The following is a 27,355-nucleotide window of genomic DNA, read 5'->3' as shown; positions in this document are numbered from 1 at the left end:
GTCCTTAAGTACATGATGTGAGAACATTGCGTCCACACCTCATGGATTTCCTGTACTGCATTAAACCTTTCTATCAACTGGTAATCTTATATTTGTTAGTTTAGCTTTTTATAGTCCATGTGCTCTTTGAATCTCTGACCACTGCTTGACTTGCCATTGTCTTTCTGTTGCCCAACCTTTACAAGATACTCAAAGTAAAAAAAAAAAAAAAAAAAAAAAGAGTGGAAAAACAACAGCTTTCTCACACTGATAACTTGCCCCAGCTTATATAGAAAGAAACACCCTCCCTTCTTTGCTGACCATGGGATTTTCATATCTTTGTATTCAACCTCTTTCCTAATCATTGCATCTCACCATCAGGGTTTTTATCTATAAGATGGTTTCTTTTTCTCTAAGTGTGAAAGAATGAGGGATTGAGGGGAAGGCCCATATTTGTTGGTGATATGAAATGATGTTTGGAGTAATTAGCCATTCCCTAAGTATTTAATTTACGCTTTCTTTTCACAGAGGAAAAGGTAGAGACAGTAGGGTGGCTATGCCGCCATTGTAATGAACTCCCCTTTATAGTGTGTGGCTGAAGAGGTGATGTTATTGAACCAAGATCCTTTTCTCAGGCTGCCACAAATACATTCTGTACAACGCAAAGTCATTTAAACTCGGCTTTTGCTTTATCATGTCTGAAATGAGATCTATGCTACTGTTCTTTTCTAATTTTCCCTTTTAAAGGAATTGAAGTGTTGACATTTTCAAATACATGCAAGTTTTTATTATAAACAGACAATAACTAAATGAAGAAAAATGAAATGTTCTACGGTGTTCCCATCCAAACGATTTTTTAAAAGTTTTATTTTAATTCCAGTTAGTTAACATAGAGTGTTATATTAGTTTCAGGCATACAATATATTGATTCAATATTCTATAGATTACTCAGTGCTTATCACACTAAGGGGGGACTTAATCCCCTTCATCTATTTCATTCATCCCCCCACCCACCTCCCCTCTGGTAGCCATCAGTTTGCTGTCTATAGTTAATAGTTTGCTTCTTGGTTTGCCTTTCTTTCTCTCTTTCTTTACCCTTTACTCATCTATTTTGTTTCTTAAATTCCACATATGAGTGAGATCATGTGGCATTTGTCTGATCAACTTATTTCACTTAGCATAATACTCTCTAGCTCCATCCACGTCATTGCAGATGAAAATATTTCATTCTTTTTTTATGCCTGAGTAATATTCCATGGATATTTGGGCTTCCATATCTTGGCTATTGTAGATAATGCTGCTATAAACATCAGGGTGCATATATCCATTTGAATTTGTGTTTTTGTATCCTTTGGGTAAATACCTAGCAGTGTGATTGCTGGATCATCAGTGTAGTTCTATTTTGAACTTTTAGAGGAACCTCCAAACCATTTTCCAGAGTGACTGCAAATTTTATGAATAGGATTCAGAATTTTAACCAGTCAGCTTGGTGAGGAAGATTTCAATTGTTTTGACTACCCAAGTCAATTGTAATCATATATATAATATAAGACTTAAGTGGGCTAGAATTAAATTCAGTTTCATTTTTGGCTAGTTTGATAGGATGATGTTCTTTGAATGATGTTATGTTCTGTGCATCTTCCTGAGTCAGTTTTGGTTATCTTATTTTCACTAGAATATTATCATTTAATTCATTATTTTAAACATATTTTTAAGGATAGTATGAGCTCTTTCAAGTCACTTAATTTTTTAAAATATAGTTTTATAGAGCTATAGTACCATAAAGTTCACACTGTTAGGTAAATTGTGTGATAAGTTTAGGAAAACATACATTCATGTCATCTCAATTAAGATATGGAATATTTTTATCACTTTTCCCCTCACCAGCAACCCCTGGCAACCACTGATCTGATTTCTGTTTTGCTTTTTTTCTCAAGATGTCACAGTATCATTGCTTTTATCATTATGAGGTTTTTATTTTTGCTTTCCTTATTTTTTCACTGTTGTTCTTCTAATTGCTTAGAATTCAAAACTTAAATTTTGTGTTTTCTATTTTTTTTCTTATTTAAAAATTGGACATGCAGGAATATAAATTTTTCTCTAAATAATATTTTATCTGTATGTATCCCATGTGTTGCTAAAGGAAATATTATTTTCCAACATTTTGTTACTTTGCTTTTTATGTTTTCTTGAATATGAGTTGTTTTTAATTCCAAATTTGTTTTCTATTTTTGATAATAAGTTCTGATTTTAGTGCATTATAATGTTATTTCTGCTTGTGGATTTTATCAAAGTTCTTTACCATCTATTGTGCCTCAACATTGAAACAAGTTACTTATATTCTTTAAATTGTGGTTTCTTCATATGGAAAATAATTTTAAAATTAAAAATACTGTAACTTTAGATTGTAAAGGTAACATTTTAAAAATTAACATTCATACGTTAGTACAATGCCTGAGTGGAACCAGCATTTGATAAGTATTAGTTAGCATTTTGTTTATTATGCCCCATAGACTTTGAAAATTACAATGACAGGTTTTTTTAAGGGTCATACTTTTTGAAATTTATCTATTAGGAAAACTTGATGTTTAATTTCTTTTTAAAGTTTATTCATTTGAGAGAGAGAGAGCAAGCAGGAGAGGTACAGAGAGAGAAAGGGACACAGAACCTGAAGAAGCCTCCAGGTTCTGAGCTGTCAGCACAGAACCTGATGTGGGGCTTGAACTCACAGACTACGAGATCTTGACCTAAGCTGAAGGTAGCGCTTAACCAACTGAGCCACCCAGGTGCCCCAGGAAACTTGATTAGTTATGTATTTCAGATATTCTCTGTTCTTATTTTTCTTGATTTTTTCTTGCTGTCTGAGAGAAATTAATCTACTACTACTTTGTTTCTGTTCATGTTCATTTTTTTTTCTTTCCTTCATATTGATTCTATTTTGGTAAGTAATAGTTCATCACAATTGTAGGTATTTGTGGTTTTGTCTTTATCTATGTCATATCCTGTCCATCTTTGTTCTGAAATGAGAGCAGTTTATTGTCTTTATCTTGTAATATGTGTGTAGACCCGTGTGGTGGAAGGGTCAAGGTAGGTTGGGGAATAGCAGGCAACTCCCCTGCAGGAAACAAAGAGGATAAGAGTGAGTATGTATTAACACTTAATATTGTCTGAACTAATTTCTACATATTAGGCTGCATTCGTTTTGCTTGGGGTACCATGATGAAGTTCCATAAACTGGGATATTCAACAGAAATATATTTTGTCACAATTCTTGATGCCTCAAATCCAAGATCAAAGTGCTAGGGAGTGAGTCTCTTCTCAGGCCTCTCACTTTGGCTTATATCCCTATCTTTTCCCTGTGTCTTCATATCATCTTTGCTCTATGACTATCTGTGTCCAAATTGCCTCTTCTTATAAGGACAAAACTCAAATTAGATGAATTATGGCCAGACCTTCAACCACAGAGCTGGCTGCACAGGTTAGATTCATCATTCAACAACTTCTTTATAACATGACTTTGCATTTTATAAAATTGAAATGTGGTTTTACAGTCATCTTCTGATTTGTTCTTTTTTCCTAAAGAATTCATAGGTTTTATATCCCCTCAATACTAATATATTTGACAATACCCATTTTCATTTATTGGAGAGTCATAGGATTCTTGTAATCCTATTTTCCTCACCATTTTGTGGGCTTGCCTTCAGATGGAAGTTTGGGCTACCTTAAACTCACCTCACTGATGAAGTAGTTTCACAATGTTTTCCTCATGGATGTTTTAGAATTTATCATTATTCTTGAAGTGCAGAATCTATTGCATATCTCAATGTTCCATGTGATTTGTGTTAGTTCTCCATAAAATCAATTTCCAGGCTGAAGTCTTTATTTCAGGTATCTTATTGTATCTTTGAATGGTTTTGTTTCATTTATGTGGTTCTCATCTCCAAGATTAACTATTCTGTATGTATGATATCATCTCTTTATGTTTTATTTTCCTTTCTCTAACCATACTACATTCTCATTTTCTACAAGTTAATGTTTATTTCAAGCATATGCTGCTGGCTTGTTTTAGAAATAATTGATTTTACATATTGATGCTTTTAGTGCTGTTTTAATCTCTCTAAATATTTTATCGTTTCTTTCAATTGTTTTCCTGCTTTATGCTAGCCACTTACTTTTTATCCATTTATTATTTTAATAATAATTAACATATTACATCTATCTGCCTTTAATATATTCTCTGCTTTCTTTTTATTATTATTATTATTATTATTATTATTATTATTTTATCTAATTCATGTTTGCAACTTTGTGCTTAGTGTTTTGAATGGAAGTAGGTGAGATAACATGGTGTGTGTTTACCTTTGTGTATTTCTTTAGGAAAGATACAAAGGAGAAATAAGCTAAGATTCACGCTTTGCTTTTAGTATGTTGTCTCGGACTGCCTCCTCACCAAAAATTCTTCCTCTGCAGTGGGCACATCTCTGTTCTGTGTATATTGCCCTCTTTGAGGCGGGCAGGTCATTACAAAATTCTTTGTCTACATTTTCCCTCAAGTTTATGAGACTGGGAGACAGAGAAATAGTAGACCATGTGTTGGTACTCAATCTCCTTTTAGCCACTCACTCCCTGTTCTGGTGTGGAATCGTGTCACTGTAGAGATAATCTCTATTTCTCTCATCACCAGTCTGCACTTATTAATTTAGGTCATTGTAAATTTGTGTTCTGAATTTTTTGGACCTTCTTATTTACCTTCCTTTGTTTTCTTTTTTACCTTATTTACCTCCCTCATCAAGAACAACAGAGAAATAAATTGGCTTTCAATATTCTCCCTCAAATTGTTCCAAATTTCACTATATTGCACATATGTTCCACATACATATGATATTATACCTAGTATGATAGTCTAGTAATTCTTTAAGTTTCATAAAATATGGAGTTTTATTCTCTGCTTCTTATTCTTTTGCTAGACTTTGGGTTTTTCTTTCCTGCTTCATTGAGTTATAATTGACAAAATTTTAAAATACTTAAAGCAAATGTGATTTATGTATACTTTGTGAAAAGAACCCCCCTCATCAACTTAATTAACATAACCATCAACTCTCACAGTGTTATAAGCTCTATTTCATGGTTTTTCCGAAACAAAGTAAGCAGGATTTAATTTCAATTAACACTTGAATTCTAAATCTACCAATGACTTTATGTTAAGAGCAGTGAAACATTTCCTTCAAGTGTGTTTTCAGCTTCAGATAACTGGAGTGTATCATGTTATTATCTCTTTCCTTTGTAGGCAGGAAATGGCTACATTTGAGAGAGAAAATCCAGTTCAAGATAAGAAAAGTAAGTCATTGCTTCATGATATTTTTCATACAAGGGAAGTTGTAAGTTTAAACACCTAAAGTGGTTCTGATACTATGTTAGACAGGATTGAAGGAAGTACTGCTTGATGTCACTATTATTATTATTACTATTATTATTATTATTTTGTCTAACAAAACTGATCTTATTACTTTTTGTATGACAGTAATGATTTATTTATTATTTATTTTGTTTTATTTATATTGTTTTCTTTAGATTTTTACTTTTTATTACACTTTTGTAGTCATTTTTTTATTAGAGATATAATTTATTTACCTTGTTAAAAATCTAATAATCCAAAGACTCTTGACCAAATGACATGTAACATACAGGAAAAAAAAAAAAAAAACAGATTCTTAGCTATATGCCCTATTAGAAATATTTAAGTTTTTCTTAGGTAGCCTAAATTTCTTTTTTTTTCTTGTGAATTGTACATTTTTATTTATTTATTAGGTTTTTTGAAAATTCTAGTATATTTAACATACAGTGGTATATTAGTTTCAGGTGTACAATATAGTGATTCAACAATTCTATACATTACCCAGTGCTCATCATGACAAGTATACTTTTTTTAAAAAAAAATATGAAACTTATTGCCAAATTGGCTTCCATACAAAACCCAGTGCTCATCCCAACAGGTGCCCTCTTCAGTGTCCATCACCCACTTACCCCTCCCTCCCACCGCCCCCCCCAACCTTCAGTTTATTCTCAGTTTTTAAGAGTCTCTTATTGTTTGCCTCCTTCCCTGTCTGTAAATTTTTTTTCCCACCATCCTTCCCCAATGGTCTTCTGTTAAGTTTCTCAGGATCCACATAAGAGTGAAAACATATGGTATCTGTCTTTCTCTGTATGACTGATTTCACTTAGCATCACACTCTCCAGTTCCATCCATGTTGCTACAAAAGGCCATATTTCTTTCATTCTCATTGCCACGTAATATTCCATTGCGTATATAAACCACAATTTCTTTATCCATTCATCAGTTGATGGACATTTAGTCTCTTTCCATAATTTGGCTATTGTTGAAAGAGCTGCTATAAACATTGGGGTACAAGAGTCCCTCTGCATCAGCACTTCTGTATCCCTTGGGTAAATTCCTAGCAGTGCTATTGCTGGGTCATAGGGTACATCTATTTTTAATTTTTTGTGGAACCTCCACACTGTTTTCCAGAGTGGCTGAACCAGTTTGCATTCCCACCAACAGTGCAAGAGGATTCCCATTTTTCCACATCCTCTCCAGCATCTATCGTCTCCTGATTTGTTCATTTTAGCCACTCTGACTGGCATGAGGTGATACCTCAGTGTGGTTCTGATTTTTATTTCCCTGATGAGGAGTGACGTTGAACATCTTTTCATGTGCCTGTTGGCCATTGGATGTCTTTTTTAAATTTTTTTTAATGTTTATTTTTGAAGGAGAGAGAGAGACAGAGTACGAGTGGGGGAGGGGAAGAGAGAGAGGGAGACACCAAATCCAAAGCAGGCTCCTGGTTCTGAGCTGTCAGCACAGACCTGACGCGAGGGCTCAAACTCACAAACCACGAGATCATGACCTGAGCCGAAGCTGGACACCCAACCAACTGAGCTACCCAGGCACCCCTGGATGTCTTCTTTGGAGAAGAGTCTATTTATGTTTTCTGCCCATTTCTTCACTGGATTATTGTTTTTCGGGTGTGGACTTTGGTGAGTTCTTTATAGATTTTGGATACTAGCCCTTTGTCTGATATGTCATTTGCAAATATCTTTTGCCAATCCGTTCGTTGCCTTTGAGTTTTGTTGATTGTTTCCTTTGCAATGCAGAAGCTTGTTATCTGCAAGAGGTCCCAATTGTTCATTTTTGCTTTTAATTCCCTTATCTTTGGAGATGTGTCAAGTAAGAAACTGCTGCAGCTGAGGTCAGAGAAGTTTTTTTCCTGCTTTCTCCTCTAGGGTTTTGATGGTTTCCTGTCTCACATTCAGGGCCTTCAGCCATTTTGAGTTTACTTTTGTGAATGGTGTAAGAAAGTGGTCTAGTTCCATTCTTCTGCATGTTGCTGTCCAGTTCTCCCAGCACCATTTGTTAAAGAGACTTTTTTCCATTGGATATTCTTTACCGCTTTGTCAAGGATTAGTTGGCTATCCTTTTGTGGGTCTAATTCTGGGGCTTCTATTCTATTCCATTGGCCTATGTGTCTGTTTTTGTGCCAATACCATGCTGTCTTGATGATTACAGCTTGGTAGGAGATGCTATACTCTGGGATTGTGATGCCTCCCGTTTTGTTCTTCTTCAAAGTTACTTTGGCTATTCGCGGTCTTTTGTGGTTCCATACAAATTTTAGGATTGCTTGTTCTAGCTTTGAGAAGAATGCTGGTGCAATTTTGATTGGGATTGTATTGAATGTGTAGACTTCTTTGGGTAGTATTGACATTTAACAGTATTTATTCTTCCAATTCATGAGCATGGAAAGTTTTTCCATTTCTTTGAATTTCTTCAATTTCATAAGCTTTCTACAATTCTCAGCATACAGATCTTTTACATCTTTGGTTAGGTTTATTCCTAGGTATTTTATGATTCTTGGTGCAATTGTGAATGGGATCAGTTTCTTTATTTCTTTTTTTGCTTCATTATTAGTGTATAAGAATGCAACTGATTTCTGTACATTAATTTTATATACTGAGACTTTGCTGAATTCATATACCAGTTCTAGAAGACTTTTGGTGCAGTCTTTCAGGTTTTCCATGTATAGTATCATGTCATCTGCAAAAAGTGAAAGCTTAACTTCATCTTTGCCAATTTTGATGCCTTTGATTTCCTTTTGTTGTCTGATTGCTGATGCTAGAACTTCCAACACTATGTTAAACAACAGTGGTGAGAGTGGACATCCTTGTCGTGTTCCTGATCTCAGGGGGAAAGCTGTCAGTTTTTCCTAATTGAGGATATTAGCTGTGGGGTTGTCATAAATGGCTTTTATGATGTTTAAGTATGTTCCCTCTATCCCGACATTTTGGAGGAGTTTTATTAAGAAAGGATGCTGAATTTTGTCAAATGATTTTTCTGCATTGATTGAATGGATCATATGGTTACTTTCTTTTCTTTTATTAATATGATGTATCACATTGGTTGATTTGTGAATTCTGAACCAGCCAGCATCCCAGGAATGAATCCCAATTGATCATGGTGAATAATTCTTTCTATATGCTGTTGAATTCAATTTGCTAGTATCTTATTGAGAATTTTTGTATCCATATTCATCAGGGATATTGGCCTGTAGTTCCCTTTTTTGGCTGGGTCTCTGGTTTGGGAATCAAAGTAATGCTAGCTTCATAGAATAAGTCTGGAAGTTTTCCTTCCCTTTCTATGTTTTGGAACAGCTTGAGAAAGATAGGCAATATATCTACTTTATTTTTTTTTCCAGTGTATGGAATTTGTTGTCAAATTGGATTCCATACAACACCCAGTGCTCATCCCAAAAGGTGCCCTCCTCAATACCCATCACCCACCCCCTATCAACCCTCAGTTTGTTCTCAGTTTTTAAGAGTCACTTATGCTTTGGCTCTCTCCCACTCTAACCTCTTTTTTTTTTCCTTCCCCTCCCCCATGGGTTTCTGTTAAGTTTCTCAGGATCCACATAAGAGTGAAAACATATGGTATCTGTCTTTCTCTGTATGGCTTATTTCACTTACCATAACACTCTCCAGTTCCAACCACGTTGCTACAAAGGGCCATATTTCATTCTTTCTCATTGCCACGTAGTACTCCATTGTGTATATAAACCACAATTACTTTATCCATTCATCAGTTGATGGACATTTAGGCTCTTTCCATAATTTGGCTATTGTTGAAAGTGCTGCTATGAACATTGGGCTACAAGTGCCCCTATGCATCAGTACTCCTGTATCCCTTGGATAAATTCCTAGCAGTGCTATTGCTGGGTCATAGGGTAGGTCTATTTTTAATTTTCTGAGGAACCTCCACGCTCCTTTCCAGAGCAGCTGCACCAATTTGCATTCCCAGCAACAGTGCAAGAGGGTTCCCGTTTCTCCACATCCTCTCCAGCATCTATCGTCTCCTGATTTGTTCATTTTGGCCAGTCTGACTGGCGTGAGGTGATATCTGAGTGTGGTTTTGATTTGTATTTCCCTGATGAGGAGAGACGTTGAGCATCTTTTCATGTGCCTGTTGGCCATCCGGATGTCTTCTTTAGAGAAGTGTCTATTCATGTTTTCTGCCCATTTCTTCACTGGGTTATTTGTTTTTCAGGTGTGGAGTTTGGTGAGCTCTTTAAAGATTTTGGATACTAGCCCTTTGTCCGATATGTCATTTGCAAATATCTTTTCCCATTCCGTTGGTTGCCTTTTAGTTTTCTTGGTTGTTTCCTTTACTGTGCAGAAGCTTTTTAATCTTCATAAGGTCCCAGTAGTTCATTTTTGCTTTTAATTCCCTTGCCTCTGGGGATGTGTGAAGTAAGAGATTGTTATGGCTGAGTCAGAGAGGTCTTTTCCTGCTTTCTCCTCTAGGGTTTTGATGGTTTCCTGTCTCACATTCAGGTTCTTCATCCATTTTGAATCTATTTTTGTGAATGGTGTGAGAAAGTGGTCTAGTTTCAATCTTCTGCATGTTGCTGTCCAGTTCTCCCAGCACCATTTGTTAAAGAGACTGTCTTTTTTCCATTGGATGTTCTTTCCTGCTTTGTCAAAGATGAGTTGGCCATCCTTTTGTGGGTCTAGTTCTGGGGTTTCTATTCTATTCCATTGGTCTATGTGTCTGTTTTTGTGCCAATACCATGCTGTCTTGATGATGACAGCTTTGTAGTAGAGGCTAAAGTCTGGGATTGTGATGCCTCCTGCTTTGGTCTTCTTCCTCAAAATTATGTTGGCTATTCGGGGGCTTTTGTGGTTCCATATGAATTTTAGGATTGCTTATTTTAGCTTCGAGAAGAATGCTGGTGCAATTTTGATTGAGATTGCATTGAATGTGTAGATAGCTTTGGGTAGTATTGACATTTTGACAATATTTATTCTTCCAATCCATGAGCAGGGAATGTCTTTCTATTTCTTTATATCTTCTTTAATTTCCTTCATAAACTTTCTATAGTTTTCAGCATACAGATCTTTTACATCTTTGGTTAGATTTATTCCTAGGTATTTTATGCTTCTTGGTGCAATTGTGAATGGGATCAGTTTCTTTATTTGTCTTTCTGTTGCTTCATTGTTAGTGTATAAGAATGCAACTGATTTCTGAACATTGATTTTGTATCCTGCAACTTTGCTGAATTCATGTGTCAGTTCTAGCAGACATTTGGCGTAGTCTATCGGATTTTCCACATATAGTATCATGCCATCTGCAAAAAGTGAAAGCTTGACTTCATCCTTGCCAATTTTGATGTCTTTGATTTCCTTTTGTTGTCTGATTGCTGATGCTAGAACTTCCAACACTATGTTAAACAACTGCGGTGAGAGTGTGCATCCCTGTCGTGTTCCTGATCTCAGGGAAGAAGCTCTCAGTTTCTCCCCATTGAGGATGATATTAGCTGTGCGCTTTTCATAAATGGCTTTTATGATGTTTGGGTATGTTCCTTCTATCCTGACTTTCTCAAGGGTTTTTATTAAGAAAGGGTGCTGAATTTTTTCAAATGCCTTTTCTGCATCGATTGACAGGATCATATGGTTCTTATCTTTTCTTTTATTAATGTGATGTATCACGTTGATTGATTTGTGAATGTTGAACCAGCCCTGCATCCCAGGTATGAATCCCAATTGATCATGGTGAATAATTCTTTGTATATGCTGTTGAATTCGATTTGCTAGTATCTTATTGAGAATTTTTGTATCCATATTCATCAGGGATATTGGCCTGTAGTTCCCTTTTTTGGCTGGGTCTCTAGTTTGGGAATCAAAGTAATGCTAGCTTCATAGAACAATTCTGGAAGGTTTCCTTCCCTTTCTATGTTTTGGAAAAGCTTGAGAAAGATTGGAAATATATCTACTTTAAATGTCTGGTACAATTCCCCAGGGAAGCCGTCTGGTCCTGGAGTCTTATTGGGAGATTTTTGATAACTGATCCAATTTGTTCGCTGGTTATGGCTCTAGTCAAGTTTTATGTATTCCTGTTTGAGTTTTGGAAGTGTGTGGGTGCTTAGGAATTTGTTCATTTCTTCTAGGTTGTCCAGTTTGTTGCCATATAATTTTTCATAGTATTCCCTGATAATTGCTTTTATTTCTGAGGGATTGGTTGTAATAATTCCATTTTCATTCATGATTTTATGTATTTGTGTCATCTCCCTTTTCTTTTTGAGAAACCTGGCTAGAGGTTTATCTTTTTTTTTTCTTTTCAAAAAACCAACTTTTGGTTTTATTGATCTGTTCTACAGGTTTTTTTTAGATTCTATATTGTTTACTTCTGCTCTGATCTTCATTATTTCTCTTATTCTGCTGGGTTTGGGGTATCTTTGCTGTTCTGCTTGGATTTTCTTTAGGTGTGCTGTTAGATTTTGTATTTGGCATTTTTCCTGTTTCTGGAGATAGGCCTGGATTGCAATGTATTCTCCTCTCAGGACTGCCTTCGGTGCATCCCAAAGTATTTAAATTGTTATATTTTGATTTTCATTTGTTTCCATATATTGTTTAATTTCTTCTCTTATTGCCTGTTTGACCCATTTATTCTTTAGTAGGGTGTTCTTTAACCTCCATGCTTTTGGAGGTTTTCCAGACTTTTTCCTGTGGTTGATTTCAAGTTTCATAGCATTGTTGTCTGAAAGTGTGCATGGTACGATCTCAATTCTTGTATACTTATGAAGGGCTGTTTTGTGACCCAGTATGTGATATATCTTGCAGAATGTTTCATGTGCCCTGGAGAAGAAAGTGCATTCTGTTGCTTTGGGGTGCAGAGTTCTACATATATATGTCATGTCCATATGATCCAATGTATCATTCATGGGCCTTGTGTCTTTATTGATCCTGTGTCACGATGATGTATCCATTACTGTAAGTGGAGTATTAAAGTCCCCTGCAATTGCCACATTCTTATCAATAAGGTTGGTTTGTTTGTGATTAATTGTTTTATGTATTTGCAGACTCCTGTATTCAACGCATAGACATTTATAATTGTTAGCTCTTCCTGATGGATAGACCCTGTAATTATTACATAATTCCCTTCTTCATCTCTTGTTACAGCCTTTAATTTGAAGTCTAGTTTGTCTAATATAAGTGTGGCTACTCCAGCTTTCTTTGGACTTCCAGTGGCATGGTAGATAGTTCTCCATCCCCTCACTTTCAATCTGAAGGTGTCCTCAGGTCTAAAATGAGTCTCTTGTAGACAGCAATGAAATGGGTCCTGTTTTTTTTTATCCATCTGATACCCTATGTCTTTTGGTTGGAGCATTTAGTGCATTTACATTTGGTGTTATTATTAAAAGATATGGGTAGAGTCATTGTGATGTCTGTAGGTTTCATGCTTGTAGTGATGTCTCTGGTACTTTGTGGTCCTTGCAACATTTCACTCACAGAATCCCCCTTAGGATCTCTTGTAGGGCTGGTTTAGTGGTGATGAATTCCTTCAGTTTTTGTTTGTTTGGGAAGACCTTTATCTGTCCTTCTATTCTGAATGACAGACTTGCTGGATAAAGGATTCTTGGCTGCATATTTTTTCTGTTCATCACATTGATGATTTCTTGCCATTCCTTTCTGGCCTGCCAAGTTTCATTAGATAGGTCTGCCACTACTCTTATGGGTCTCCCTTTATAAGTTAGAGCCTGTTTATCCCTAGCTCTTTCAGAATTCTCTCTTTATCCTTGTATTTTGCCAGTTTCACTATGATATGTCGTGCAGAAGATCAAGTCTGAAGGGAGTTCTCTGTTCTTGGATTTCACTGCCTTTTTACTTCCCCAGATCAGGGAAGTTCACAGCTCTGATTTTTTTAAATATGCCTTCAGCCCCTTTGTCTCTCTGTTCTTCTCCTGGAATTCCTATGATATGAATATTATTCCCTTTTATTGCATCACTTAGTTCTCTAATGCTCCCCTCATACTCCTGGATTTTTTAATCTCTTTTTCTCAGCTTCTTCTTTATCCATAGTTTTATCTTCTAATTCACCTATTCTGTCCTCTGCATCTTCAATCCCCACTGTGGCCGCCTCCATTTTATTTTGCACCTAATTTATAGCATTTTTTAATTCATCATTTCACTATTTTTTAGTCCTTGATCTCTGTAGCAATAGATTCTCTGCTGTCTTCTATGATTTTTTTCAAGCCCAGTGATTAATTTTATGACTATTTTTCCAAATTCTTATTCCATTATATTGCTTAAATAGTTTTTTATGTATTCTTTAGCTGTCGCTACTTCCTGCAGTTTCTTTTGAGGAGGATTCTTCCATTTCATCATTTTGGCTATTTTTCTTTCCCTGACCATTTTAAAAGCTTGTGTCCTCTACACCTGCAAGCACTTTCATATTAAAAGATGGCCATAGACTGTCCACGGCCCTTCAAGAGGTGTTTTTCAGGGATTGTTACTTGCTCTCTGTTGTGACTTTGGTTATTTTATTACCCTATTTGTAGTAATATTTTGTACCCCCCCCCCCAGGTGTGCTTTTATTTCTTCCTTGGAATAGCCCTAGTGTTAATCCAGGTAATGCTGCATCACTTGTAGGTAGTAACTGTCTCTAGGGTCTGTGCTACTCTGGTGGATATGCAGTTACTCAGTACAAGGGGGCATGGTTTGATGTTTTCTGGACCCACCTCCACTATGGGCCGAGGGAGTGACCCCTGAGTCCCCGCCTTGATGGTGGTGGTGGTGGTGGGGGGGAATGGTGATTTCCCAGTCTCTTTTCTATGGAGCCAGACCCAGTGGACACTGAATCATTCTCACTGTGCCAGTGGGTGCAGATGGGGGTGGCCTTCTCACTCCACCAAGTCCCCTGACCCTGTGCTTGGCTAGGATTCAACATCCCACTCTGTGCTCTGGCGCTGGGGAAGTGCCTCTCTGTGTGGCAATATGTGGTCCCAGCTGGCTTTGTCTGTGCAGCTGCATGTCAGGGATGACTGCCTCCCTGTGGACTGAGCCACAGCCCTCACCGTCACCAGCCCCCAGGGTGGCAGACACAGGTAGGCTTTGTCTTTTCCCACAACACTGCAGAGAAATGGCGGCCTTATCCTCCTGCAGACTGAGCCCTCTGCCCAACCACTGCACCCAGGGGTGGCAGATGCAGGCAGGTTCTGTGCTATCATGCAGCCCTCAGGGAGTGAACCACTTTCTCCAGCTGTGGACTGAGTTTCTGACCTACAACCTCACCCAGGCCTGGTTCCCCACTTCCCCAGGTGCGTAAACATGGAGCTGGCCCCAGTCCGAAGAAAATCCCTGCAGTTAGAGATCAGATCCCTCTCAGTCTCAGTCCAAGGTCTTTCTCCTGTCCAGATATGGTTCGACAATTCCCTATCTGCTCTTTCTCTTCCTTTTGTTTCTCTGCAGAAAGGGGTCCCTCCCCTCTATGCCCATGCAGCCTTTTTTATCTCCTCCAGTTCACAATCACCCACCTATCTTTTCTCTAGTTTTCCCATTTTCTTCCTAGTAGATTCAGTCTCTTTTCCTCCCAGGCTCTGGTGTTCAAAGTCCTTTGGCTTCTACACTTCTTTGTTTGAGGGACATGGGACAGATGGATCCCCCTGTCGCTCTGCCATTTGGGGCAAGCATGTCCCCTCACAAGTATATTTCTTAATAACCATCACCTACTTCACTCATCCTTCATCCACCACCCCACTGGTAACCATCAGTTTCTTCTTTATAATTAACAATGTTTCTTGGTTTGCCTCTCTCTCTCCTCTCTCTCCTTTTTTGTTCCTTAGTTCACTAGTTTTGTTAAATTCCATGTATGAGTGAAGTCATATGATATTTGCCTTTCTCTGACTGACTTATTTTCTTAGCATAATACTATCTAGTTTCATTCATGTCATTGCAAATGGCAAAATTTCATTCTTGTTTTACTACTGAATAATATTCTATTGCATACATATACATACATATGAATAATATTCTATAGAATAAAATAGAATAGAATAATATTCTATTGCACATATATACATATTATATGTATATATGCTGCTTGGGTTGCTTCCATAACTTAGCTATAGTAAATAATGCTGCTATAAACATAGGAATACGTGTATCCCGCTGAAATTGTTTTTGTGTTTTTGGGTAAATGACCAGTAGTGTGATTACTGGGTTATAAGGTAGTTCTATTTTTAACTTTTTGAGGACCATCCATACTATTTTCCAGAGTCACTGTGCCAGTTTGCATTCCTACCAATAGTGTAAAAGTGTTCCTTTTTCCCCACATTGTCATCAACACCTGTTGTTTCCCATGCTATTAATTTTAACCATTCTGACTGGTGTGAAGTGATACCTCATTTAGTTTTGGTTTGTATTCTCCTATGATAAGTGATGTTGAGCATCTTCTCATGTGTCTATTGGTTATCTGTATGTGCTTTCTGCACAAATATCTATTCAGTTCCCCTATCCATTTTTGTAATTGATTGTTTTTGGTGTTGATTTGTGTAAGTTCTTTACACATTTTGGATATTAAATCTTTATATATAAGGTACGTCATTTGCAAATGTCTTGTCCTATTGAATTGGTTTCCTTTTTGTTTTGCTGATGGCTACCTTTGCAAAAACTTTTGGTTTTTTTGCAAAAAGTTTTGGTGTAATTACTCCTAACTCTTTGATTCAACATAGTACTGGAAGTACTAGCCACAATAATCAAACAAGAGAAAGAAATAAAAGACATCCAAATTGACGAGGAATACATAAAACTTTCATTTGCAGATAATGTGACACTATATATAGAAAACCCTGAAGACTCCATCAAAAACTAGTAGAACTGATAAATGAATTTAGTAAATTTGCAAAATTCAAAATTAGTATACAGAAATTTGCTGCATTTCTATGCACTAACAATGAAGTAGAAGAAAGAGAAATTAAAGAAAAAGAACAATACCATTTACATTTGCACTAAAGAGAATAATATATCTTAGAATAAACTGAACCAAGGAGGTTAAAAACCTGGACTCTGAAAACCATAAAACATTGAGGGAATAAATTGAAGATAACACAAATAAATGGAAAGGATATTCCATGTTTATGGATTGCGAGAACCAGTATTGTTAAAAGGTACACATTACCCAAAACAATCTACAGATTTAAGGAAATCCTCATGAAAATGCCAAAGTTTTCACAAAACTAGAACAAATAAAATTTGTATGGAACCAGGAAAGGCCCTGAATAGCCAAAGCAATTTTGAAAAAGAACAAAACCAGAAATATTACAATGTCAGATTCTAAGTTATACTACAAAGCTGTAGTAATCAAAACAGTATAGTACTGGCATAAAAATAGACACATAGATCAATGGAACAGAATAAAGACCCCGTAATAAATCCACACTTACACAGTCAATTAATCTATGATAAAGCAGCAAGAATATGTAATTGGAAAAAGTCTTTTCAACAAATGACGTTGGGAAAACTGCACAGCAACATGTGAGAGAATGAAATTGGACCACTTCTTTACACCATACACACACACACACACACACACACACACACACACACAGCTCAAATGAATGAAAGACCGAAATGTGAGACCTGAAACCATAAAACACAGAAACAAGAAAACACAGGCAGTCACTCCTTTGACATTGGTCATATACACATTTTTTTTAAAAGATATGTTTTATCTGACAAGGGAAACAAAAGCAAAATTAAACTATTTTATATGATTTATTTATACTTTATAAATATATATATATTTAGAAATATATTTATATACTTTATAAACTTCTATGGGAAGTAATTAACCTAAATCCTGCTGATTTTAATTTATGTATAGATGTTTTAAATAGGACCATTTTGAATATGAGCTTGTGTTATGTGTTTCTTTTTTCTTTTCCTTTTCTTTTTTGTTTTGGGCTAGTCTTCACTTTTTTGACATAGTATCCAGGTGCAGTAATCATGTTAACTTCTCAGAATAAACAGTTATGAACAACAATATATTTGTGGGACAGACATATCTGAAACAAACTCACTTCTTATAGCTATTCTTCAACTGTCTTCTCATTTTACAACCAAGTGTGTTAAAAAAATTGTGTAGCCTCATCATTTGAAACTTTGCATTTCTTAATCATCTCTCAGCTCATGGTGACATGCTTGTGGTACTACTGTTTCATTGAGTACATTTCATGGGCTATGAAATAAATGTATTTCATTAAACCTCATCACAGCCATAAATAGAATAACATATTTTGAAAAGCATCATAGTGCACTACACATAAAATTGTCATATAAGACAATTATATTGATTGTATGTCTATGTAAATGATTGTACTAAAGTATGGTATAAAACATATGTCTAACTGTGTGTTTTGTTTAAAAAAATATGAATGCCTCTGCCAAAATGTAACTACAGAGTCTAAAGGACAATTGTCAATGATAGTTTCAATTATCTTATCTCTAGCACTTACAAACATTGCTCAACATCTTCCTCTTAACATCGTTCCTTCCTCCATTTCTCTGACCTCTACACTCTCTTAGGTCACAGTAACCTTTATGCTACCTGACACTGCCCTTTCTTGGGGACACCTAAAATTCTGGTGTCCTTCAGTAATCCAGCCTTGGATTTTTTTCTACTTTCATGAAGATTTGTGTCTGATTAATCTTTCTTCTTGTAGTCTTTGGTAGAATTTTCTGGTGAAGCTATCTAGGGCAATAACATTTATTTAAAAACTTCTTTGCGTACAGATAAAAATGCTTCTGTGATAACAGACTATTCTTATTTTCTGTTTCATCTTGTCAGCCTTACAAGTTCCATTTCTCATTAAATTGGTCTTTTTCAATTAAAATTTTAAAGTCTTAAATTGTACAATTGTTATTATATCTCTGTATGTATTTAATGTTTACAGGATCTATAGTGGTGTTCTTGCTCATTTCTAATGTTTCTGTGTGTGGATGCATGTGTGTGTGCTTTCCATCTGTTTTTTAATTAATCAGTTTTGCTAGTGTTCATTCATTTCATTAATAGTTTTATGAAATCAAATTTTGTATTAGTCCTTTACCACAGGAGAATCTCTTTCTGGGTCCAATTTAAAGTGGTATATGGCTTACTCAAAATCAAAGAGACTCACAAAATAGTGTGCCGTTTTGACAGCAAACAGAGATGCAAAATGATTTAGATGGGTTTACCCTGAAATAATTCAGAAAATTCACTGAGATGCTGGCTCTTTCATTTTCCTTAGACATGCATTTAAAGTAACCTAGGGTACCTGACTCTTCCTGTTCACCTACACTTAGCTTTATGTTCTCCATGTAGTAGACCAATATTATGTCCTGTGGATATATGAAATGATCAATATTTCTGCAAAGAATATTTTCACCAAAGACAGAACTTGATAGAGCCCGGAAGTACACTAATGTAGCTGTGCTGATGTCCCTCCACGTAAAATAAAATGCATGTTAGATGTCTGTCATTGTATTACTTTACTCAAGTAAACAGACCTCAATTTAAGTAGTATATTGATTGAACTTGCCATTTAATTGAATTTGTGAAAATGTCCAAGAAGGGAAATTAAATGGGGAAGTTGGGGATTTATGAGTGTACTTTTGATGAGCACCTCTTGTATGGAATTGTTGATTCACTGTATTGTACACCTGCAACTAATATTACACCGTATGTTAACTACCTGGAAATTAAATAAAAACTTAAAAAAAATCACCACCTTTATATCTTTTCCTGATTTCCTTAGGGGAAGATACACTGCTGTTGATTAGTTTGTTTACATTCCGTTTGGACCAGGTCACCGGAGAACAGGAGAAACAATGTGATGCTGCTGCCCATTGTTAACATAACTATTTTACCCATGTTTTCATGGTGTGGTGAAATTCACAGGATGTGTTTATGAATCCTTTCCCCTCATTCTGAAACAAGTACAGGGAAGAAAATATTTTCTCCTTTACTCTGACTAGTGGGCTAAGGTATGAAGGAGATCCTTTCAAAGCAATTTCACTCGGCCTTTTGACCAAATTTATTTGGTCTTGAGTTACAAATGATTGTCTCATGATCTCTGTTTATGTGCTTCAGAAGCAATAAGTTTATAGCTCAATCTTTATACTCCTCATTCTTTCCATAATGGCCTGTTGAAGTGTTTATGCTGGCCTTTTCCACTTGGGGAACTGCAAGTTAACTTTAACAAACTCTGCTGTGTGTGCTGTGGACCACTTGTGTCTCATATTTCAATACCATTGTGAGCCTCTCTACTTCCAAACAAAACCAGGTGATAAAACTAAAACCAGGTTTTCATATTTTGGAGAGTTTGTTACCTTCAATCATTCATGGAACCAACTGTTGCAGTTCGGTCATAAATATTGGGTTGAATTGCAGAAAAGACATTGCAGTTCACTAACATCTCACAAATAATAGGACTACCAGACTTCCTAAAAAGGAAACAAACAGCGAGTTAATTTTGTGTTTCAGAAAGCAATATAATGCTCATGGTATAAGGGACTTGGGAAAAGATTTTTTTGTGCTATTTTATGAAATGTGGGGGATGGATGAGCAGGTTACATTAATATATTTTCTTTAAAGGGCTCCTGGGTGGCTCAGTCAGTTAAGCATCCGACTTTGGCACAGGTCATGATCTCACAGCTTGTGAGTTGGAGCCCCATGTCGGGCTCTGTGTTGACAGCTCAGAACCTGGAGCCTGCTTTGGATTCTGTGTCTCCCCCTCTCTCTGCCCCCCCCCGCTCATGTTCTGTCTGTCTGTCTGTCTCTCTCTCTAAAAAATAAATAAACATTAAATATATATATGTATATATTTACTTTAATGTTCATATAGTCCCAAATCTTGAGATATTTTTGTTTTTTTCAATACTAAGGAATACATGTGTGGTAGGCAGAATTAAGGCCCCAAAGATATCCAATTTAAATCTGAATTATTTTTTCTTTAATATGAAAAAAAGGGATTTTTGAGGATATAATTAAGAATCTTAAAATGGGGAGAGTATCCTGGATTTTTTTCTTTTTAGTTTTTTACTTTAATTCCAGTTAGTTAACATACAATGTAATACTAGTTTCAGGTGTAAAATTTAGTGATTCATCACTTACGTATAACACCCAGTTCTCATTACAAGTGCCCTCCTTAATACCCATCACCCATAGAACCCATCCTGCTACCCACTTCCTCTCCAGCAACTCTCAATTTATTTTCTATAGTTAAGAGTCTGTTTGCTGATTTGAATCTTTATTCCAAAACCCCTACATTCATCATTTTTTTTAATTCCACGTATGAGTGAAATCATATATATACCACATGTTCTTTATCCATTCATCAGTTGATGGACACTTGACTGCTTCCATGTTTTGGCTATTGTAGGTAATATTGCTATAAACATTGGGATGCATGTATTCATTTGAATTGGTGTTTTTGCAATCGTTGGGTAAATACCCAGTAGTGGGATTGCTGGATCATAGGGTAGTTCTACTTTTAACTTTTTCAGAAACCACCAACAGTTTTCCAGAGTGGCTGTGCCAGTTTGCATTCCCACCAACACTGTAAGAGGGTTCCCCTTTCTCCACAACCTCCCCAACACCTGTTGTTTCTTGTGTTGTTAATTTTAGCTATTCTGACAATGGCGAGGTGGTATCTAATTGGAGTTTTGATTTGCATTTCCCTAATGATAAGTCATGATGAGCATCTTTTCATGTGTCTTTTGGTCATCTGGATGTCTTCTTTGGAGAAATGTCTGTTCATGCCTTCTGCTCATTTTTAATTGGATTATTTGGTTTTTGGGTGCTGAATTTTATAAGTTCATTATATATTTTGGATACTAATCCTTTATTGGTTAAGTCATTTGCAAATATTTTCTCCTATTCCCTAGGATTTTTATGGCTTTGGGTCTCATATTTAGGTCTTTCATCCCCATTTTGAATTTATTTTTGGGTACGGTATAAGAAAGCAGTCCAGTTTCTTTTTTTTCTTTTTTTTTTTTTTATGTTACTGTCCAGTTTCCCAACACCATTTGTTGAAGACACTGTCTTTTTCTCATTGGATATTATTTCCTGATTTTGTGAAAATAATTGACCACATAATTGTGGACTTATTTTTGGGTTTTCTATTTTGTTCCATTGATCTATATGTCTATTTTTGTGCCCGTACCATATTGTTTGGATTACTATAGCTCTGTGATATAACTTGAAGTCCAGATTGTGTTGCCTCCAGCTTTGCTTTTCTTTTTCAAAATTGCTGTGGATATTCAGGTTCTTTTATGGCTTCATACAAATTTTAAAATTGTTCATTACAGTTCTGTGAAAAATGTTAGTATTTTGATAAGGATTACCTTGATAGATTGCTTTGGGTAGTATAGACATTAGAACAATATTTGTTCTTCCAACCCACTAGCATAGAATGTCTTTCCATTTCTTTGTGTTCTTTTCAATTTCTTTCACTAGTGTTTTATAGTTTAAGAGTACAGGTCTTTTACCTCTTTGGTTAGGTCTATTCCTAAGTATCTTATTATTTTCAGTGCAATTCTAAATGGGATTGATTCCTTAATTTCTTTTTCTGCAGCTTCATTATTAATTATAGAAATGCAACAGATTTCTGTACAGGGGTTTTGCATCCTGTGACATTACTGAATTTATTCATCAGTCCTAGCAGTTTTTTGGATGAGCCTTTCAAGTTTTCTATATAGGGTATCATGTCATCTGAAGATAGTGGAAGTTTTTACTTCTTCCTTACTGATCACATGCCATGTATGTATGTATGTATGTATGTGTGTATGTCTGATTGTGGTGGCTAGGGCCTCCATTACTATATTGAATAAAAGAGGTGAGAGTGGATATCCTTTTCTTATTCTTGACCTTAAGGGAAAAGCTCTCGGTTTTCATTCATTACAAATGATGATAGCTTTTATATAAGGCCTTTATTGTGTTGAAGTGTGTTCTTTCTAAAGCTAGTTTGTTAATTTTTTTTCATGAATTGATGTTTTAGTTTGTCAAATGCTTTATCTGGATGTATTGAAATTATCATGTGGCTGTTATCCTTTCTCTTACCTTTTTCATGTTTTGTTGAAATTGTTTGATACTATGTTGCCAAGGATTTTTGCATCTGTGTTCATCAGAGATATTGGCCTGTAGTTTTCTTTTTTTAGTGGAGTCTATCTGGTTTTGCAAGTAGTGTAATTCTAGGTTCATAGAAATTTAAAAGTTTTCATTCCTTTTCTATTTTAGTTTGAGAAGAATAGATACTAACTCTCTTTAAATGTTTGGTAGAAATTGCCTATGAAATCATCTGGCCCTGGACTTTTGTTTGTTAGGAGGTTTTTGATTACTGTTTGAATTACTTTGCTGGTAATTCATCTTTTCAGGTTTACTCTTTCTTTCTGTTTCAATTTTGGTAATTTATATGTTTCTAGGAATTTTTCCATTTCTACTAGGTTGTCCAATTTGCTGGCTGATAGTTTTTTATAACATTCTCTTATAATTGTTATTCTGTGATTTTTCTTATTTTTGCTCTCTCATTTGTGATTTTATTTATTTGAGTCCTTTATCTTTTCTTCTGAGTAGTCTGACCACAGGCTTATCAATTTTACTATTTTTTTCTAAAAACAGCTTTTAGTTTCATTGATCTTTTCTGCTTTTTTCATTGTTTCTATATCATTTATTTCTGCTCTAATCTTTATTATTTCCTCTTCTTCTGGCTTTAGGTTTCACTTGTTCTTTTTCTATCTCCTTTGGGTGTAAGATTAGGCTGTTGATTTGAAAATTTTCTTGCTTCTTGAGGTAGATCTGCGTTGCTATATAATTCTCTCTTATGACCACTTTTGCTGTATCCGAAAGGTTTTTGACAGTTGTGCTTTCATTTTCACCCTTTTCCATGTACTTTTTTAAAATTTATTCTTTGATTTCTTGGTTAATCCATTCATTATTTAGTAGCATATCATTTAACCTCCATATATATGTGTTCTGTCCAGATTTTTTCTTTTGGTTGACTTCTAGTTTCATAGTGTTGTGGTCAGAAAAGTTGCATTGTATGATTTCAATCTTTTTCAATTTGTTGAGGTTTGTTTTTTGGCCTAATATGTGATATATTCTGGAGAATGTCATCTTCACTTGAAAAAAATGTGTATTCTGTTGTTTTAGGATGCAATGTTCTGAATATAACTGTCAAGTCCAACTGTCCAGCGTGCTGTTCAAAACCATTGTTTCTTTGTTGATTTTCATTTAGACGACATGTTCATTGATGCAGTGGGGTGTGAAAGTCCCCTGTTGCTATTGTATTATTATCAATTTATTGTTTTATGTTTCTTAATAACTGTTTTATGGATTTGGGAGCACCTATGCTATGTGCATAAATATTTACAATTGTTAGTTCTTCATGCTAGATTGTCCCTGTTATTATTATATAGTGTCCTTTTTTTCTCTTATTACTTATTTTAAAACTTATTTTCTACGATATAAGTATTGTACTCTAACTTTCTTTTGACATCCATTTGCATAATAGATGTTTCTCCCACTCCCTTTCAATTAGCAAGTATCTTTATTTTTTTTTTTAATTTTTAAAGAGTTTTATTTATTTTTGAGAGACAAAGAGAGACAGAGCACCAGTAGGGGAGGGGTAGAAAGAGAAGGAGACACAGAATCTGAAGCAGGCTCCAGGCTCTGAGCTGTCAGCACAGGGCCCTATGTGGGGCTCACACCCATGAACCGTGAGATCATGACCTGAGCTAAAATCAGCTGCTTAACTGACTGAGCCACCCAGGTGCCCCGAATATCTTTAGTTCTCAAATGAGTCTCTTGTAGGCAGTATACAGATGAGTATTGTCTTTTTTTAAAATCCTTTTGGTCTTTTGATTGGACCATTTAGTTCATTTACATTCAATGTGGTTATTGGTAGATACATATTTATTGCCATTTTATTACTTGTTTTGTGGTTGTTTCTGAATATTTTCTTTGTTACATTCTTGTTCTCTCTTCTATAGTTTGCTGATTTTCTTTAGTGATACATTTAAATTTCTTTTTCCTTATTCTTTGTATTTTTTACTAGTTTTTGATTTGTGGTTAACATTAGGTTTGTATATAACAACTTCTGCATGTAACAGTCTTATTAAGTTGATGGTTATTTAACTTTGGATCCATTCTTCACTCCTCTCCTCTCCACATTTTGGGTATGTGGTGTCATATTTTCATCTGAGACTATCCTGGTTTATCCAGGTGAGGCCAGTGTAAACACAAAGGTCTTTAAATGGTGTAAGAGAGGAACAGCAGAAACAGTGTCAGAACAATGCAGTAGGAGTAAAATTCAAACAGCCAATGCTGGTTTTATATCACAGGCATTGAAAAAAGGGGGCCTATTATCCAAGAACTGAGGCCACCTTCTAGAAGTTAGAAAAGACAAAGAATGTAACTCCCCTAAGGTCTGCACAAATGAGTTTAGCCATATCAATTCCTTGATGTGAGACTCATTTTGTAATTCTGATCTCCAGTATTTAAGATAATTAACATGTATTGTTTTAACCATCAGGTTTGTGGTAATTGGTTATAGCAGCAAAAGGAGACTAATACAACATGAAACACTGGAGCTAATTTTGCCATTGCTGAGATCAATTTCTAGGCATCCACTCTAATTAATGATTAGAAGTGCTTTTAAATCTCTGAGTTGCAGTATTAAGTCCAGACCCTCTGGTAAGTGCACTGATATGAAGACATTCATTTAGTCATATAAAATACGTATGCTTTCCTCAAAATCTAGGAATTCATTCAATAACAAAACCATGATGCTGAATTAACACTTTTGTTTTCTTGATTTGGTGTTTTCTTAGCATAATACCTTGCTATTACAATCTACCCCATTTCAAAAACATGTTGGGTCTGATTTTCATTTTGAGGATAAATACATTGAAGTGCTTTTGGTAAGGCATAATCTTTGACTTTTTCTTACAAGATGATGTCTTCAAGGTTTTCAGTATGAAGAGCCTCATTATCCAGTAACAGAAGGAGTGCCTCATCTGACAAAAGCCTTGGAGGTTGGGATTCAGGGTAATTGTAGTCATCAGAAATTCTCCCAGATATTATCATTCTGACTTTAAGAGTCATATTCTTTTCTAATCAATACCCTAACTTTAAATAAGAAATCTACTCTGAATCTTAATTCAACTGGACTTTAGTGCAGTCATGGCATGTTCCATGTTTTTAACCTGAGACTAAATATGCTTGTTCCTGAAAATTTTAACATCTTCAGCACCAATGACAACTACTTCACCCAGTAGTCTGATTTTCTCATCCCCTTTATATGGATAGTTGGTTCTTCAAATTTTTGTTAATGGTATAATTGAATTGTATTAAGGCCGTGTAATTCCCTCAGTTCATGATAATAAAACAGTATTAAGGTTGATATTTTGTTTAATTAAATAATTGTATATGAATACATTTATAAAGTTATATATATATACATATATATGTATATGTACGTATATACATACATATATGTTATTCTATACATGAAATCAGTGCATTGAACATGACTTTTGATTTATGAAAAATAGTGAGCTATGAGAAATTATTAACATATTGTTGTTTTGCAGAAACTGTGAAATTTATTTAATATATACAAAGATTTTATGGGTCACCATCAAGTCGATTAAGTTGTAAATTTAAGAATTACTCAATATTCCTCTTATAAATTGGGATTTTTGCCATATTTAGTACTCTGTGACTTCCCTCATTCTATATTGCTAATTTAAAAAATACTAGTTGTGGGGAGCAGGAAAATGGCAGTGGAGTAGGAGGAATCTAGTCTTCCCTCATTCCAAAAACATGACTAGATAAGCAAATTATCCTAAATACCCCACAAATGGAGGGCAAGAGTAACAGAACAAACTCAACAATGAAAGGGAGAGAAGAAACCACAATGAAGAAGGGAGGAAGTGCAGAAATGTAGTTTAGGGGAGAAAAAGATCATGGGTGCTGTAGAAGGGAGGTAGCCATGGTTGCAGAGAAGGATGGGAGAGAGATAGCAAACAGAGGAATGAACAAGGAGAACATTTCCCCAAAATCATTGGCTTAGAAAATGAGAGCACCTGAATTTTGTGAGTTCTTGCAACCAGTAGGGCCTAAAAGTTGGAATTTTAAATGGCAGCAGGCTGGGCTGACAACCTGGGAGCAGACAGCATGGAAACAACGATCTGAAGGAGTTGGGGCACACGGGTGGAAGATTATTTGGTCTTCTCAGAATGCATCCCTGAGAGGCAGCTTTCATGGAGACACTTCTCTGGGAACAAAGGATCTGGCCAGTGCCATTTCCATCACCTGCACACCTCAGCATAAGCACAGATCACCTGCAAAAAACAGCATAGTGCAGACACTGGATAATTTGCTTACACCAAGACCAACAGAACTGTGATCTGGTGAACTGCTCTTTTCAGTCACATTTGCCTCACGCCCAGCATGGGACTTCCCCAGAAGACCAGCTAAAACCCCTCCCCACACCATGTTTCCCAAGAAAACAAGAGAGTTCTGCAGGGCCTCACTTCCAGTGGTACTGGTGTCAAGTTTCATTACACAAGCAGATCAAAGCACACCTAGTTAAAACTCACCACATTCTGACTAGGGGCAAAATACTGACGATTGCAGGCAAGGAGAGCCTCTACAGATGACTGGCATGAAGGATGGAGCAGCCAGAAGACAAGAGCAGAGCACACACAGCACACACAACACACTCCCTGAGGTGCTAGCCACTACCTAACTTCTTTTTCACAAGGCCATTACTTTCAGGAATAGGAGAAATAAGTGGCTTTTCTAACACACAAAAGAAGTCAGAGACTTAGACAAAATGTGAAGACAGAGGAATTTGTCCCAAATGAAAGAACAACATAAGGCCTTGGGCAGAGATCTAAGTGAAACGTATATAAGTAACATGCCTGATATAGAATTCAATGCAATGATCATATAGATACTCACTGGGCTTGAGAAAAGAATAGAAGACAACAGTGAGACCCTTACCACAGGGAC

At 35.8% G+C, this 27,355-nt stretch overlaps 1 protein-coding gene across 2 annotated transcripts in view; it reads left to right on the top strand.

Annotated features, from left to right (window-relative positions):
* GCSAML (germinal center associated signaling and motility like) overlaps positions 1-27,355 on the top strand; it is a 46,244-nt gene that overhangs the window by 8,361 nt on the left and 10,528 nt on the right. For both annotated transcript variants that reach the window (XM_027050658.2, XM_027050657.2), the window contains one exon: positions 5,267-5,316. In XM_027050658.2, the coding sequence (XP_026906459.1) occupies positions 5,267-5,316 (50 nt within the window). The remainder of the gene's footprint in view (positions 1-5,266; positions 5,317-27,355) is intronic.

Source organism: Acinonyx jubatus, chromosome A1 (genome assembly GCF_027475565.1).
Source record: "Acinonyx jubatus isolate Ajub_Pintada_27869175 chromosome A1, VMU_Ajub_asm_v1.0, whole genome shotgun sequence".
Taxonomy (NCBI): domain Eukaryota; kingdom Metazoa; phylum Chordata; class Mammalia; order Carnivora; family Felidae; genus Acinonyx; species Acinonyx jubatus.
This window is presented reverse-complemented; position numbering and strand designations above follow the sequence as displayed.